A 15,667-nucleotide genomic window follows, 5' to 3' on the forward strand; every position below is an offset into this window, starting at 1 on the left:
ACACAATTTTAAGGGTCTGAATAGGATTCTAGAAATATAGAATCATTAGGGTTTGAAGAGATTAAATCCAACCATTGAATTTCATAACCTCAGACAGTGTGGGTTTACTAAAGGCAGGTCTTATTTGAATAACCTCGTCCCTTCTATGGCAAGATGACCCACTCAGTGGATGAGGAAAAGGCTGTGGATATTGTCTTCCTGTACTTTAGTAAAATATGTGACACCATTTCCCACACAATTTTCCTGAAGAAACTGTAGTGATGTTTAATAGAGTTACAATCAGTTGGCAGACAGTCACAAGTAGTGTTTCCCAGGGCCCAGTACTGAGGACAGCCCTGTCAATCATCTTTACCAACAATCTGGACAAGGGAATTGGAAGCACCTTCATTAAGTTTGCAGACGCTATGAAGCTGATCTGCTAGAGGACAGGAAGGCTCTGTAGAAGATTCTAGACAGGCTGGATCTATGGGCCAAGGACAGTGGTATGAAGTCCAACAAGGTGCAGTGCTGGGTCTTGCAGCTGGGTGACAACAACCTCATGCAGTGCTACAGGCTGGCAGAAGAGTGGTGGAAAAGCTGCCCAGCAGAAGGGGACATGGGGATGTTGGTCAACAGCCACTGAACAAGAAACAGCCAGATGGCCAAGAAGGCCAAAGCCATCCTGGCCTGTATCAGCAACAGTGTGGCCAGCAGGACCTGGGCAGTGACTGTCCCCCTGTACTCAGCACTGGTGAGGCTGTGGCTGAGGAAACTGGAGTTCACTAGCCTGGAGAAATTAAGGTTCAGGTGGGACCTCATCACCTTCTACAATAATCACCTTCTATTACAACAGGAGATTGTACTGGGGTGGGGTGTCAGTCCCTTCTCTCAGGTAACAAGAAATAGAAGAAGAAATCACCTCAAGTTGGGTCAGGGGAGGTTTAGATTTGATATTTAAAATAATTTCTTCATAGAAAAGGAGCACTGGAACAGCCTGCCAGGGAAGTGGTTGAGTTACTGTCTCTGAATGTTTTTAAAAGATATGTAGATGTAACACTTAGGGACATGGTTTGGTGATGGACTTGGCAGTGTGGGTTAACAGTTGGACTCAATGATCTTAAAGGTCTTTTCTAACCTAAACAAATCTATGACTCTATAAGAGACAGCTGTGACAGAAAAAGAAAGATTTATTTAGGATTTTTTTCAAGAAATGAAAAAATGAACACAGAAACAAAAAAAATGTAGCTTACCCCAGGGGAAAAAAACCCAATTTTATTGTTGCAAACACCTTTACAGTTTGGTTATATTATAATCATTCAGTTGATATGCTGAATAAATGAGAAACTACAAAAAGCTATCTTCACAAAGTCTTTGAATGGGTGACAGGCACCACAAATACAGATTTTTCCTTTTTACTTACCTCTTTCCTTAGTTTTTTCTTCAAAAAGCAGGAGAACCATTAGGAAAATGAAATGGTTTGATCTGAGAAGTCTAACAACATGAAACTTCTAACTCTAGAACACGGCTATTGTTTTTGTTGTAGTGTGCAGTTAGCTGTGGATATGAAAAACCTTAATGAAAAACCATTCCTTGTAGTCAAACAGATTGAACTCCCAAGGGCATCTCTTATGTGTCATCCACATTGTGCTTTTTGATCTGATCAAATTTAATCTTTCATGCTTGCTGAATACACAGGTGGTGTCTTATAATGTTGCCTGCTCCTTGGATTTTCCATAGCCGTTTCTAAAATTTGTTTTCATGTTCTCAGTGCCCCCTGGGGCAAACACAGCTACACCTACTTTAAATTATTTTTGAAAGTTAAAGTATTTTTATCAGTATCTAACCCTTTTTATGTTATTTTCAACTTATTTTTTTCCACACATTTTTCAAACCACCATTTTAGTGCATTTTATAGACTAACAAGAAGAACTTGGGAGGCCAGTAGTTTTGAATGACACTCAATTCTAACCCACTTATGTGAGCATTATAAGTGCAAGTTCATGTAGTACATAGAAGAGAAACTGAGTGTATGACAAAACCGTGATGCCAGAGAGAAGGGAATGTTAGAAAGGTGGGATTTGTCAAAAGTGGTGGTTGAGAGTACATTTTAACTTTTTTTTCACTGCTACACAAAATAGGTGACTGATTACAAATGCAATAGCTATGAAGTAAGCAAGGCAGGAATACTAGTTATTTTTACAGATATTACTTGAAAAAGGTAAAACGGGAAAAGTAAAAGTTTACGTATTATGGTAACTATAGACAAAGGAATACTGACTTTGAAATTGCAGAAAGAGAATTATCAAAAATTTTTCAGAGGTTCTGCCAACATTTTGGAAAAGTGTTGTGATAGGCTTTCAGAGGGTGGAGGGTGAGGGTGCATAGGGAAGAGTGGTTTATATTTTACATTAATTATAACAATTATAAAATCTTTTGGGAAGAAAATAACACCAAATAAATTCAGACAGCTTTCTTTCTGATTCCCACTGCTTAGGCTTTTAGATTAAGCTTTCAGGAGACCATGCCTTTTTAGTTACTCCACTTCATTTAGAAAGCCCCAATTCAAGAACCATGGACTTCAACATACCCCTTAAAAATTGAGAAATTTAAAGGATTTAGCAATAGGATAATGATGGTTGTTGGATAATGAGTCAGCATTGAATCTGAGAGAACTGAAATGCAGGGAAAGGAAACTGCAGTAAAACAAAGATGGAGCATATCTCTTTGGACGAGTTATTTCACAATGCATTTCAACACTTTTAACAACCAATAATTTAGCATCTAAATGCATAGCTTTGAAGTTAAAAAAATTATTTAACCAGGCTTTTAAGAATCATCCAGTTGAGCATGGAATAAACAAACTGTGGTGTGACTGAAGCATACAATGCAAAAAGCCATTTAGTCATAACTTCCTGATCTCACACTATGAAGAGTTAATCTTCATATTAGTGCACTGGTGAACCACCCTTACTAGTAAAAATATTTTATCTTCAAATGTGTCTAACTTCTTTCTCTCATCATTATTCTTCATAAATTTCAGATTAAAGCTCAATTTCCAGATTTTCCTTCTGAAAATTATTATAAACCAGGAATATATTTCCCAAACCATCTTCCATATTTCTTTGCTTTAAAGAGGAGGCTAAAGATGTATAAACAGCAGGTTCTGACTGAGAGTTATCTTTTCTAAACATAATAGCTTTCTCTGTATCTTCTATATATTTCCACACTCCTTTAAACTATTGACTTCAGGTCTGCATCGTGGTATTGGTCTCCTCAAGGACAGATTTAAATGAAAAATAGCGTTTCCTGTCTCTACTATACACACTTTTGTTTAACCTTTCAAGGATGGCAATAAACGTGCCTGCACTTATTGTAATCTCAGACTGCTGAACTTTTTCCTGGAGTACTGCTTGCAAAGGCACAGCCACTGTTTCTGTGGATATGGCCTACCCACAAAACATAATTATATGCATGTCTATTTTTTTTATTTTTTTGCAACATAAAAGTCAGACACCGATCTGAATTTTTAGTTTCTTTAATAGTACTGAAACCAATTCATGTCAGTGCATGGTTTAGGAGTTCTCTACTACTATCAATGAATAAAACAACCTTAGCTAGTGAAAACACTGCAATTCATTTTCACTCACTGATTATTTGCAGCAGTAATATATAAGGACATATGTTTTAAGGCTAATGGCCTAATAATTCACCTTTTTGCAGCTTCTTAAGATTAATTTAACTCAGTGCTCTTTGGGAGTGGTAGTTGGATATAATATTTCTTAGACCACTATGTCCTTTTAAAAACAAAGAAACAAATAAAAACTAAAACAAAAAGAAAAAACTTAGCTGCAAATTAAAACACAAAAAATTTCTGAGTGTTTCCTAGGGAAAGTAAAAGGAAGGAGGAAACAGAAGCAAATATTTAACTTGCATCTTCCAGCTTCTTGCTACAGAACCATTCACATTCCCAGATCACAAATGAGATTTTCTTTCAAGATGCTTAATTTAAACAAAAAGATTTTTTATGCCAGAAGCCCTGCTTGCACCACAGGTTGGAGCAAAAGATGAAAACTGACATGAGAAACCAATGTGTTCCATGGCTAAAGCAATATTCTTACTCACTCCACTTTCTACATGAGAAACTTTGCTTATGCAAAGATTCTGATGTAGCTAAAAATGCTCGTACCACAGGCACGTATTTATCTCTAAGATAGGAATCAAAACTATCATCACAGTCAGTGAAGATCCACTAAATACAGTCAATAGAGTCTACAGAGCTATTTGTGTCACTCTAAAACCAGACACTGACATTTGATCTGCTGGTTCTCTAGACACTATCGGTGCGCTGACAAGAGGCTCAATTCACTTGACCGCAGGTATTGATTTAGTGTCGTCTGAGACAGCAAAGTCTATCCTGCAGGGCCTCCAGCTGCTGCTCCTGTGACACCTGTGGGTCCCATGCCATATTTGCCAGCCACATGCAGGTGTCTGAGATAGGCTAAGACGTTTCAGAGAAGTCTTTGAGCAACTGAACAGAGCTTTACCATCTCAATGTGTGTGAACTGCTAAGGAAGTGAATACCACGGCTTTCACGATTTAAAGGATACATTTAAAATGTCTCAGCTCACTGTCAGAGAAGGAAGTTCCTGAAAGATAAACCACCACAACAGGCACAGATGTAAAAAAGGGAGACATTAATTTCAGGCCTACACAAAAGTGAAAGGTTTGGAATTAGCACACCAGACAAAACATCACTGTGCAGACTGTGAGAAAAGCACAGGCAGCAACAAAAGGAAGATGCCAGGCCTGATGAAGCAGATCCAGGTAACTTATCCAGTTGAAAATTCCAACCATGGCAAACTGTGAGAAAAGGAAGCGACTGCTTACACACACGCCATCCCAAGTTATGGGAATGGCACATACACCTCGTGGATACTTGGGATTGGACTGTATAAGAGCAGTACCTCACTTGGGCACCCACACCACTGAGCAGACCAGGGTAAAGAAAGGCCAGCAGGAAGCTGCAGGAACCCCTGTGATGGTGATATCTTTTGCTCAATATCTCTCCCTTACTCATCCTCTTTCTCTTCTTCCCCATTCTCTTCCTATCTATCTCTACCTCATATTTATTTTTAAATAAAATCCATACTAATGGTCTCATTTGCACCTTAATTTGGGCAGAGGCATCCTTCAATAGTTGGACCCTAACATTAGTTGAGTGTATCACATTATTTTGGTGTCAAAAGTGGGATTAGAACAATGGCAATACCCAGACTTCTCCTCACAGTTCTCCCCATCATCTAGAGCAAAATAATCGGGGACACAATGAAGCTCTTTCATTATTAAGTACCATCATAAAATCAGGGTTTGGGAGGCAAGGAAAAATATTTGTTCAGATTAAATTCACAAACCATAGTCTATAGTATAAACTATTTAAGTAACACTATTTGATACAGCCTTAGATATCTACTATTCACTATTCACACTATTCACACTTAGTTTTAGCATTCTTTTAGCACATTAATAGTGTAATTGTGGTGCAGAAATACAGGTGATTAAGTAGTAACAGCCATAGACAAGACTGATATAAAGTCAATGCAAAAATTAGGCATTTTTATTCCATCAAGTAAATCAGTTATTTCTACTAGTTTTACACTAAATATTTGCAGTGTGATTTGGAACAGACACAAGTGGGATTTTAGCTATTTATGTTTGGGAATTACATTGTACACACTTCATGAGGCAGCCATTAATCTTTTTACAGCTGGGAAGCTTCAGTAAGTTAAGAACTATGTGATGGGTATAAATTAATATGATAGCAAATTTTTATTTAGAGGATTTTTAAAAGGCAATTTTGAATTGTTAATTATATAACTTTCAATGTCTAAGCTTTAGGTGTACTTTGAGTATTGATTTAAAAACAGAAAAACAGGATTCAATTAGTTGTCCCAACCTTTTTGCAAAACTAGTTTTACCAAAACAATTTTGCTTTCCCAAATACCTATTAAAACCTTCTCATTATTAGATTTAGCAATATCTAATATTAAAAAAGTTATAATAAGCACTTAGATTATTAGAACTTAATTTCAGAAGCCTTATTAATTTTTACAGAATTAATGTAATTTGTATTTCACTTATTTATGACAATGAAACCAAATTAAGTAGCCAATTTATTTTTTCTATGTTTGAGTCTTTTATTTGCTGGCTCTGTGTCTCACTTTAGGCTGAAAAATGGAATTGGAATGAATAATCAAAGTATTTGGACTTGTGGGTCCAAAATGTTACTTTTTTTGCAAGGGCTATATTTGTCTATAATTTTTTTAAAAAACAAAGCTTAATATGTTTTTTTCTAATTATTTTCTACTGTGATCATACAAAAGCAGGAGCAGATTTTACAAAGGATTCAGATATTCTGTTTTTTTAATCTTAAATGGATGTCTTTCTGCTCATACTAAGAAAGTTGCTATCACACTGTAGTATTAATTCTAAAAGGTTTCTGGGTGTTTATTCAGGCAAGATTGTGGCTGAGCATTACCAAGATAAAAGAATTATGAATATGTTAAGAATGTGTTGGAGAAAATATAAGTTTAGTATAAAAATCTTATTTACAAGCTATACAGACACATAAATGAATAATCATTTATTTTATTTTATTTATGTCATTATTTATTTTTTTACTGTTAATTGTGTAACAGTGTACTGTGCACTATTACAATGGAATTTACTGGAAAAGCATCCAAGGTTTTTAGACACCTTAAGGGATGTGCAAAACTTCATCAATTATTCATTATGCTGACTAAAATTGATCATACAGTTTGTGATCTCTTAATCACTACTTTCTGCAGTACACATATTTGAACCAGTGCCAGCAACATTTTACATCTTAAAGAAAAACCTTGCTTTTATTTCTTATTAGCCTTTATGAACAAAAGAGGAGTTATTCTGTAAGCACCAAGGTTCGCCCTTTTGCTTCCCTTCTACAATTTTTTTTTCTGGAGGGGTGGGGGTTGGCTGTGAGGAGGTGGGGGATTACAGTATGAAACTGTCATTAAGCTCTGCTAACTGAGCAGAACTTGTACTTGGAATGATCCTGTCTCTTGTGAAATTCTCTTTAAAATATCAGCCGAATTACTGAATTTTCAGTTCAGTGAACTGCTTATCTTAGCATTTGGACAAATGCCTACTTCCTCTACTCTACAAATTAAATGCATTACTTTCCCTTATCACAATATAAGTGGCTTTGAATTGCCCTCTTGCATATTGACATCAGAGCTGTATCTGTAACATTCTCAGGGATTAGTTTCCATCTTCTTCACTCATCACTGCATTCCTTGCTGGTTCACTCTCTGCAACAAAAAGTTTACCACACTCTTAATGTTGGTTGTTTTTTGGGTTTTTTTTAATCTTAAAATGTATATCCATTTTGAGTTAGCTGTCTACAGTTAGTAAGTCCCCATTAGTACTAAGTTGCATGAGAGATAAGACCTTCCAACTCAGGATTTTTATTTTTTTTTCTAATTGTCATCATTTGGCTAGGCAACTTAAAACTTAGGGTTAGATCCAGATCATATATTCTGAACATGTATGTGGACAAGATATCTTGGTCTGTTTCCTCAGGGTAAGCTCCAAAACTAAAAACTTGCTTCATGGAACACAAAATTGTCATTTTATCAGTTTCGATTTTTATCAGTATAACTTCAAACATTCTATGTTCTCTTTCTCAAAAGTTGTGGGGTTTGGCCAAGTTCTTCAGTTTGCAACTCTGAAGATAACAAATTGCTTCAAACAGTAAATCTTACCTATGTATTTGGTCTGACCTAATTTTTCATCCTAGAATGAACTTCCTTGTTGACCTTCACCTCTAGGATTTGCTCTCCCGTTCTCCCAGTTATTTCTCAGTTCTGTAAGTCCCTGATACAGAATAGATAGACCAGGAAATATCCTGGCTTCCTGGGGACATTGGTGAAGCAATGAGTGTCCTGAAGTGACTAGAATTTTATAACTGATGCTCCAATGAAGATTTCATCTCTAAGTTACCTACTACAAAGCTCCCAGCCAAGTTTTGATTGGACTGATTGGAATAATTTCTCCCCCAGGCTTCATCCATTCTTGTGCATCAGATTACCATTCCTAAATTACAGGCAATTAAAGATTGTGTGCTGCTTGCTCGGACATTCAAATTCACAGCCTGGCACATTAATTTCCTATGCCCCTGGTTTTGCTTTAAATAAAAATAGCAATCCACCAGCTGGGAGTAGCTGGAATGTGCTTGATTCTAACAACCTTGGTTTCATTTGGAGAGTGACTGTTTACATGAGCGCGCATCATGTAAACAAGGGGAAGTGGTTTTAAACTGAAAGACAGTAGGTTTAGATTAGATATTAGGTAGAAATTCTTTACTGTGTAGATATTCTTTACTGTGAGAAGGATTGAGGCACTGGAAACAGGTTACCCAGAAACTTGTGGGTGGCCCATCCCTGAAATGTTTAAGGCCAGGTTGGATGGACTCCAGCAACCTATTGTAGTGTAAGGTCCTTGGCCTCAGCAGGGGAGTTGGAGATAAATGATCTTTAAGGTCCAAATCAAACCATTCTATGATTCCAGGACTCTACGATTTGGACAAGAAAAACATGGCAGAAGAGATGGAGGAAATGGGCTTTTTAAATTGCATAAAGAATGAGTTTGTCTAGAGCTATTTGCCACCTTCTAGAAAAAAATATATAGACTTTGCTTTAATTCCTTTTGTGAGGCTTTCAGCTAACTTAGTCTTATTTTACATTTTCTGGGACATATTTGATTTTTTCATCATCCTTTTTCTTTTTTAATTTCAGTTTTCATCCTTCATTTTTGTTCAGCAAGGTACAAGCATATGCATCATCTCCATGGAAACTAAATCTCATGGTTGCCATCAGTACTGTCTTTTTTGGCTCCTTGGTTACCCAAACACTGGGGCTGTGTGGGGCCAAACAGTCCCTATGCAAACTAGTTCATTTACAAAGAAAAAAAATAAATCTCTTTCAGGCCACACTTGGTCCAACATTTTTCTTCTCTAGCTTTCTCTGATTTCTAGGCCAGTTTGCATGATGACATTGGAAATGTTAAACAAAGTAAGTTTTCTTTTATCTGCCAAAAAATTAATATCTTTTTTCCGATACATCTACTATAAGAAAAGCTCTTTAGTTTATGCCAGAGTAATAAAATCTTCAATGAATGAAAACCTAAAAATAATCTTATTCTGGTAGAGCTAAGCAACTTGCTTTGCAGTAATGTACTTAAAGTAGGGGACAAGAAAAATTGTGAGAAGTCTCCACAGCTTTTCTCTAGACACAGCTAGATGATCACTCTGACAGATTCCATTCTTTCGGCACTTGCTTTTCTGTTACTGAAGTTTGTAATATCTTATTAAAATTCTCTTAGGGTGTTGAGATGTTTCAAGGGGCTTATTTCTTTCCACTAATATCTAGCTTCCTGATTATCAGTTCATTTATGCTTTCCAAGGAATCACTTATTTTTTTGAGACAGTGTAATTTTTTGTGCAGGCCTGACTGTTATCTTGTTTGCTTGCAAAGTGACAATTAATTCCTGATATATAGCCACTAGTGTACAGCCCGTGGCAGCTGCACTATGAAATACTCATTCACTCATCTTAAATTTGTAGGAAAACATACTAAAACTTGTATAAGGTTTAGGGGGGGATTGTTTGGTTTAGGTTTTTTTCCATAGAAATGAAATTAATGTTGACACATATGTACACATATTATCTGCTTCAAGGCAGTTTTTATTAATTGTATTTAAAACTATACTACTCTGCATTGGATCCTCTTGTTATTTCATTTTCTTTTGAAATTTTCCAGAAGACTGACATTTTAGACATAAAGTCCCTCTGTGCACTTCCTTTAGATGCTTGTTATAAAAAACTAGCTAGTGTCTAGTGAGACCATGTATTGGAGTTAGAAAACTACTTTTAAGCAAAAAATTAGACTGACAATCTTTAAAAATGTGTAGGGAACTTTCCCCAATCACTTAATCACTGATTAACAAAACTATTTAGAATGGACATTTCTATGAGAGGTTAACAGGACTTTTGCCTTGACATTGGTGAAAACCTTCTTCAGAGAAATCTGAGATCTAAGGGAAAGTCAGCTAACAGATCAGATGTCTTTAAATGGATGGTCTGACTGATAAACTTTTGTGGACTGAAGTGATGTGAAGGGTAAGAAATATTTTTTAACTGAGAAATTACACTGAGGCAGCAGATGGAGACACTTTGAAGAAACTGTAGCATATAGTATGTAGGGTAAAAAGTATGTGAAGAGAAGTGGAACACAGGTTTCAATTAAATTTACACATTTGGATCACTGGGGACAGTCCAGATTTGAAAAGACAAAGGTCATAGGAAAGGACATAGCAGCGTTCTGCAAGCCAGAACAGAACTTTATTCCAATCCTCATAACTGCCTTAACTTTTCTTCTAATGTTTACACAAGATTTAATTTCTTTTGCCTCTAAGTTAGAACAAAACAACCTGCTAAGTATCTATATCTTGAAAAATATTTTTTCATTAAGGTAAATAAAGTCTTCATAGCACTAGTATAAGGGGTTCCGTTCCATTCCTGCTGAAGTAGCAGTAAATTTCAAAGTGTTTATAATTAATGCTGTCTACATTAATGAATGTTTAACCAATGTAATATATCTATCCCCTTATCTGCAATAATGGACTCCAGTAGCAAAAAGACAAGAAAGAAAAACTATACAGTGTTAAAAGATAAGACAAAAATAACTCCTGAGCGAACATATATTATTTACCAGTCACAGGCTGCAATCTAAAGCTTAGAGGAAGAAAAAGAAAATTTTGATTTGGTATTGCTGAGCTTAGCATGGCTACCACAACACCCTCACTAGATTACAACTGCAAAGATTTACTTGATTCTTTGTCCAAGATTTTTTTCTTTAAATCTCTTAACTATCTCCATTTTTTACAAAGCTACACTCTCATGGAAAGTACTTGGAACTCTATTTGAAGTTCACAAATCTAAAAATGTCAGGGCATGAAAATACCCTGATCTATCAAAACATTTGGCAGAACAAGTTTATCTATAAATCTATCAGGCAATTGCATGAGGACATTGTATGAGGACAGTCTTCAAAAAAGGGCAAGAAGGACCCTGGTAACTATGTGCCAGTCAGGATCCATACTGGGTCCAGTATTGCTTAACTTATTGATCAATCACTTGGATGAAGGGACAGAGGCCTCTTCAGCAAGTTCACTGAGGACACAAACCTGTGAGGAGTGGCCGATAGCCCAAAGGGCTCTGCAGCCCTTCAGAGGGACCCAACAGTCAGCAGAGATGGGCAGAGAAGAACCATCTGAAATTCAACAAAGACAAATGCAGAGTCCTACACCTGGGGAAGAAGAACCCCATGCAACAGCACAGGCTGGGGGCCAACTTGCTGGACAGCAGTTCTGCAGAGAAGGACCTGGAGGTCCTGGTGACCAACAAGCTGTCTGTGAGCCAGCAGCGTGACTTTGTGGCCAAGAAGGACAATGATGTCCTGGGGTGCATTAGGGAAAGCTTTGCCAGTAGATCAAGGGACTACTCAGCCCTCGTGAGGCACAGAAGTACTGTGTCCAGTTCTGGGTTCCTTAGTAGAAAAGAAACATGGAGATCCTGGAAGAGGTCCAAGGGATGGCAATGGAGATGTTTGCAACGGGCAATGGACTGGAGCATCTCTTTTACAAGGAAAGGCTGAGGGAGCTGGGCCTGTTTAGCCTCGAAAAAGAAGTCTGAGAGGGACCTCATCAATATCTATAAGTATCTGAAAGGAGAGTGCCAAGATGATATTTCCAGGCTCTGCTTGGCGGTGCTGAGAAACACGACAGGAGGCAATGGGCAGAAACTGATGCACAGGAACTTCCACCTAAATATGAGGAAAAACTTCTTTACTGTGTGGGTGTGGGTGACCACGCATTGGAACAGATTGTCCAGACAGATTGTGGAGTCTCCACCACTGAAGACATTCAAGAACAGTCTGGACACAACCTTGTGACATGTGCTCTAGGCTGACCTGGCTTGAGCAGTAAAGTTGAACCAGATGACCCACTGTGGTGCTTTCCAACCTTACCCATTCTGTGATTCTGTGACATTAGAAGTCACAGTTGATACCATGAAATGACATATATATGTATATGTATATATGCATAGTCTGCATGTAAGTAGGAAATTTCTCATCTCTGAATACATGTACACAGAGTAACATTATTCCTTTCTTGCTTTCCTTGCCTCTCTTTTCAGCCAAATTCCCTCCTTTGTTTGTTTCTTTTCTTCTTTTCTTTCTTTTTTTATTTCTGGGGCATGTATTGTCTTCCCTTTTTTCCAATGTTTCTTCTTCTTGCTAGTCTTCGCCATTAAATATTTACTAGTATATATGTCATATTTCAGTTTTTTCCCCCTAGACCAATTGTTGCATTTTGCCCCAATTTTCATCTGCCTTTCAGTGAATATTTTCTGCTTCTACTCATCTTTACTCTTTTCCAGAACCTTTGCTATTTTTTTTCTCTTCCATTCAGCTATTTAGTTATTACTATTCAGATTTCCATTTGTAATCTTTATCTTTAGGTCACATGCTACCTGTGTAATTGTAAACTGCATGCAGCACACACATAGTTTTAGGATGTGTTTCTATGCAAAGCTTAAGTTATATTTTAATTCATTTAAATATGACAGCAATAGATGTGAGTAGGCAGAAAAAAAGGTCTGCTTCAGCATATTTGGGAGATGTAGTGAGTGGGATCTATTACTTTAATAAATGATGTATTTCATTCAGTTTTCAGCTTGTTTTGAAACAAGCCCCATTGCCATTCTGTTCATACTCTGCCCAACACTTCTTGTTGATCTTAAAGACACTCAATAAGAACTACTGCAGCATTACACAGACCTTCTCTGTCTTTTGTTTTCTGCATAGATATCAATTTGTTAAACAATCTGAATCTTTGATGACTTACAAAACAGTTCAGCTAATGGTCCATGCTTTAATGCATCTTATCAGCAGCAAACATCTGCCTAAAAATGGCTATGCTTTCATGACTGCCAGGCTCTAGGGGAAACGTGAAGATAGATGTCATTTTGCTGATCAGGTTTAAAACAAGGACTGAAAGATAAAAGTTCCTGGTTCTAAGCAGCAACTCCATGTAAATAATTTATAGTCCAAAAATAATATGCTATTCAACACTTAGAGGAAGGAATCTTCTTCTGTGTTTCTGTTATAATAATTCCTTTAGAATTCTTCCAATTAATATTCAAAGATTACCAACTTCCTATCTATAAATGAGTTGCTTATTAATAATACATAAGCTGTTCTCCTTTCTTTTGATGAGGCAGAGCACAACATGCTGCAAAGGGTATTGACAGGAAAATACATGCTTTGGAACTGTTATGAAGCTATTTACCATTCATGAAGTAACTTACTAATAATAGTTGCCTGCTTATGAAAACTCAAATGTCAAGGCTTTAACAGGGCACTGAGATCAAAAAGGATTAGTAACAAATGACCTAGAACTGAATTATTTCTTATAAAACTGCATAGAGCAATGTGTCCAATTTGATTTGCACATACATGTGCAACACATGCAAGAATTTTTGTTTGCTGGAAAATTCAGCGGAGAAATATGACAAGCAAAAAAGCTGTTTGTAAATACCTTATTTACGGGCTATAGATATCAATAAATAACAACAGAAATAAAGGGATCATTACACCAGTGTGCCTTTGAGGAAACAGAGGAACTATTCATAAAATCAAAGAATGAAATATGCTGAGTTGGAAGGGACCCATCAGGATTGTTGAGTCCAACTTCTGGCCCTGCGCAGGGCACCCCAAGAGTCACACCATGTGCCTGAAAATGTTGTCCAAGCAATGACTTAAGTCAGTGGACAAAAGCTAAGTAAAGGTTGCCTTCCACACCCAACATCAATTTATCTAAAGCATGTACAAATCAAACACAATAACAAGAACTGTAGAGCAGTGATGTACTGGATGAAACTTCATAACTACATGCCGATCATTTTGACATGTTCAGCTGTTTAATATCATGCCTGACTGCTCCTTTATGGCTTATGATTTTCTTTTGTTAAATATGACAAGTCTAAATAAATTTGAACCCAAGTGAATTAAAACACTGATTTATTTCCTTTGGCTAAAATCCCATATGTACAAACTGAATTCATGATTTTGCTACTGCTAATTCAATGATAGAAATTTACAGCCATCTAAGAATTCATCTAATTGCTGCATATTCTGTAATTCTACTGCACAAGTATGTGTATAGATCCTTTAAGATAAAAGACAGTCAGACACTATTCCTCACAGGAAGGACCATAGCCATTATCCAAGACAATTTTTTTTTCTTTTTTTTTTTTTAATAAGTAGAGAAGCCAAGACTTTGCTGGCTCTTAAAATAAATTTGAAACTGGTTTATATATGGTAAATGTGGCATCGTATTGATCAAAGAAACTAGTATGTTATAAACACTAGAATAATGTTTCCTAAAGGACAAAAATGGATTGCACACAAATGAGCAGTCTGCTCAGGCAGCATCACTAAGCCATACCAAGATCTAGTTAGTATTGTAAAAACTAAAGTTAATCAGCACAGCATTGGGATGGGAAGGAGAATATACATTACAGCATTTTGTCTACTTTATAAAATAAATCTCAGTGATTAGTTTATTTTTCTTAGGAGAATCTCTTCTATGGTCCAGCCTTTAAAGAAAGAAAGAAAGAAAGAAGAAATTTAATAAAGAAAGAATTTAATACAGTCCATCTCCATTTTTCCTTAGATTAAAAGTTTTCCAGAGCAATAGGCAGGCACACAAATAGGAAAGAAACATTGTTCTCAAACGCAATCCTGATTTTGCACATTTTTTCTTACGTATGTGACATACATGCTTATCTCTTTATAATTTCATCATATCACTTTCTATATTTCCTCTGCGTGTTGGAAAATGCTGACTGAAAAAATGTAGCTGTCAAAATAAACAAGCAACTGTGAAAGACAAAAGAACTAGAGGTACAAGAAAATTAGGAGGTAGAATTTGTGTGAAAAAAATGAGAAAAAGCCTTCTTTCTTGAAAGGCAATTATTAAGTTTTCAAAGCTACATCAATTATTGTGCTAAGAAAGTACACCAAAAAATGCAAAAAAACCCCACCAAACTGCTGCCCCACCCCAAAATAGATGCAAAAAGGAAAAAAAAAATTATAAATAATTCATGTTTCAATTTACCAAAAAAAGAACTAAGTTGCAATTTATATGGAAAATCAGCTTCTTGGTGTTTCTCTAGGAATTTGTCATGGAAAAGAAAAGGATAGCAATAATGTTACTGAAGTCCCTATTTCCTGTTAATTTGTGCCTTTTAGAAACCAAAAGGCCAATTGGAATCTGATAAGAGCAAATTGCAATGAAGTTGAATATCTGATAGGAAGTCTTCTAGGAAGATCAGAAGGATCTTATTGTTTGAATTTGAAAGATAGTTTTCCAAAATAAGCATGACTAACTGCACTAAATTCTATGCTTTCTATTTAAAAACACAAATTAAAAGATCTTCAAAATGTGAGTCAAGTATTGCCTAAGTTTCTGCTGCCTTGAATGTGAATGTGAACATAGGAACATACAGTTTCCTTTCAGTGGAATAAAT

The 15,667-nt window shown here is 36.3% G+C and overlaps 1 protein-coding gene across 14 annotated transcripts in view; it reads right to left on the reverse strand.

Moving 5' to 3' along the window:
* GPC5 (glypican 5) overlaps positions 1-15,667 on the reverse strand; it is a 602,268-nt gene that overhangs the window by 362,624 nt on the left and 223,977 nt on the right. The window contains exon 7 of one of the 14 annotated variants that reach the window (XM_071430996.1): positions 748-4,625. The exons of 12 other annotated variants lie outside the window; for them this stretch is intronic. In XM_071430996.1, the coding sequence (XP_071287097.1) occupies positions 4,599-4,625 (27 nt within the window). In that variant the 3' untranslated portion in view covers positions 748-4,598. Of the gene's footprint in view, positions 1-747; positions 4,626-6,608; positions 7,324-15,667 lie in introns of those variants that run through there. One more of the 14 variants, XM_071430994.1, reaches the window with a different exon arrangement.

This window comes from Agelaius tricolor, unplaced genomic scaffold (assembly GCF_023055355.1).
Source record: "Agelaius tricolor isolate 1412-34295 unplaced genomic scaffold, bAgeTri1.0.p SCAF_7, whole genome shotgun sequence".
Taxonomy (NCBI): Eukaryota; Metazoa; Chordata; class Aves; order Passeriformes; family Icteridae; genus Agelaius; species Agelaius tricolor.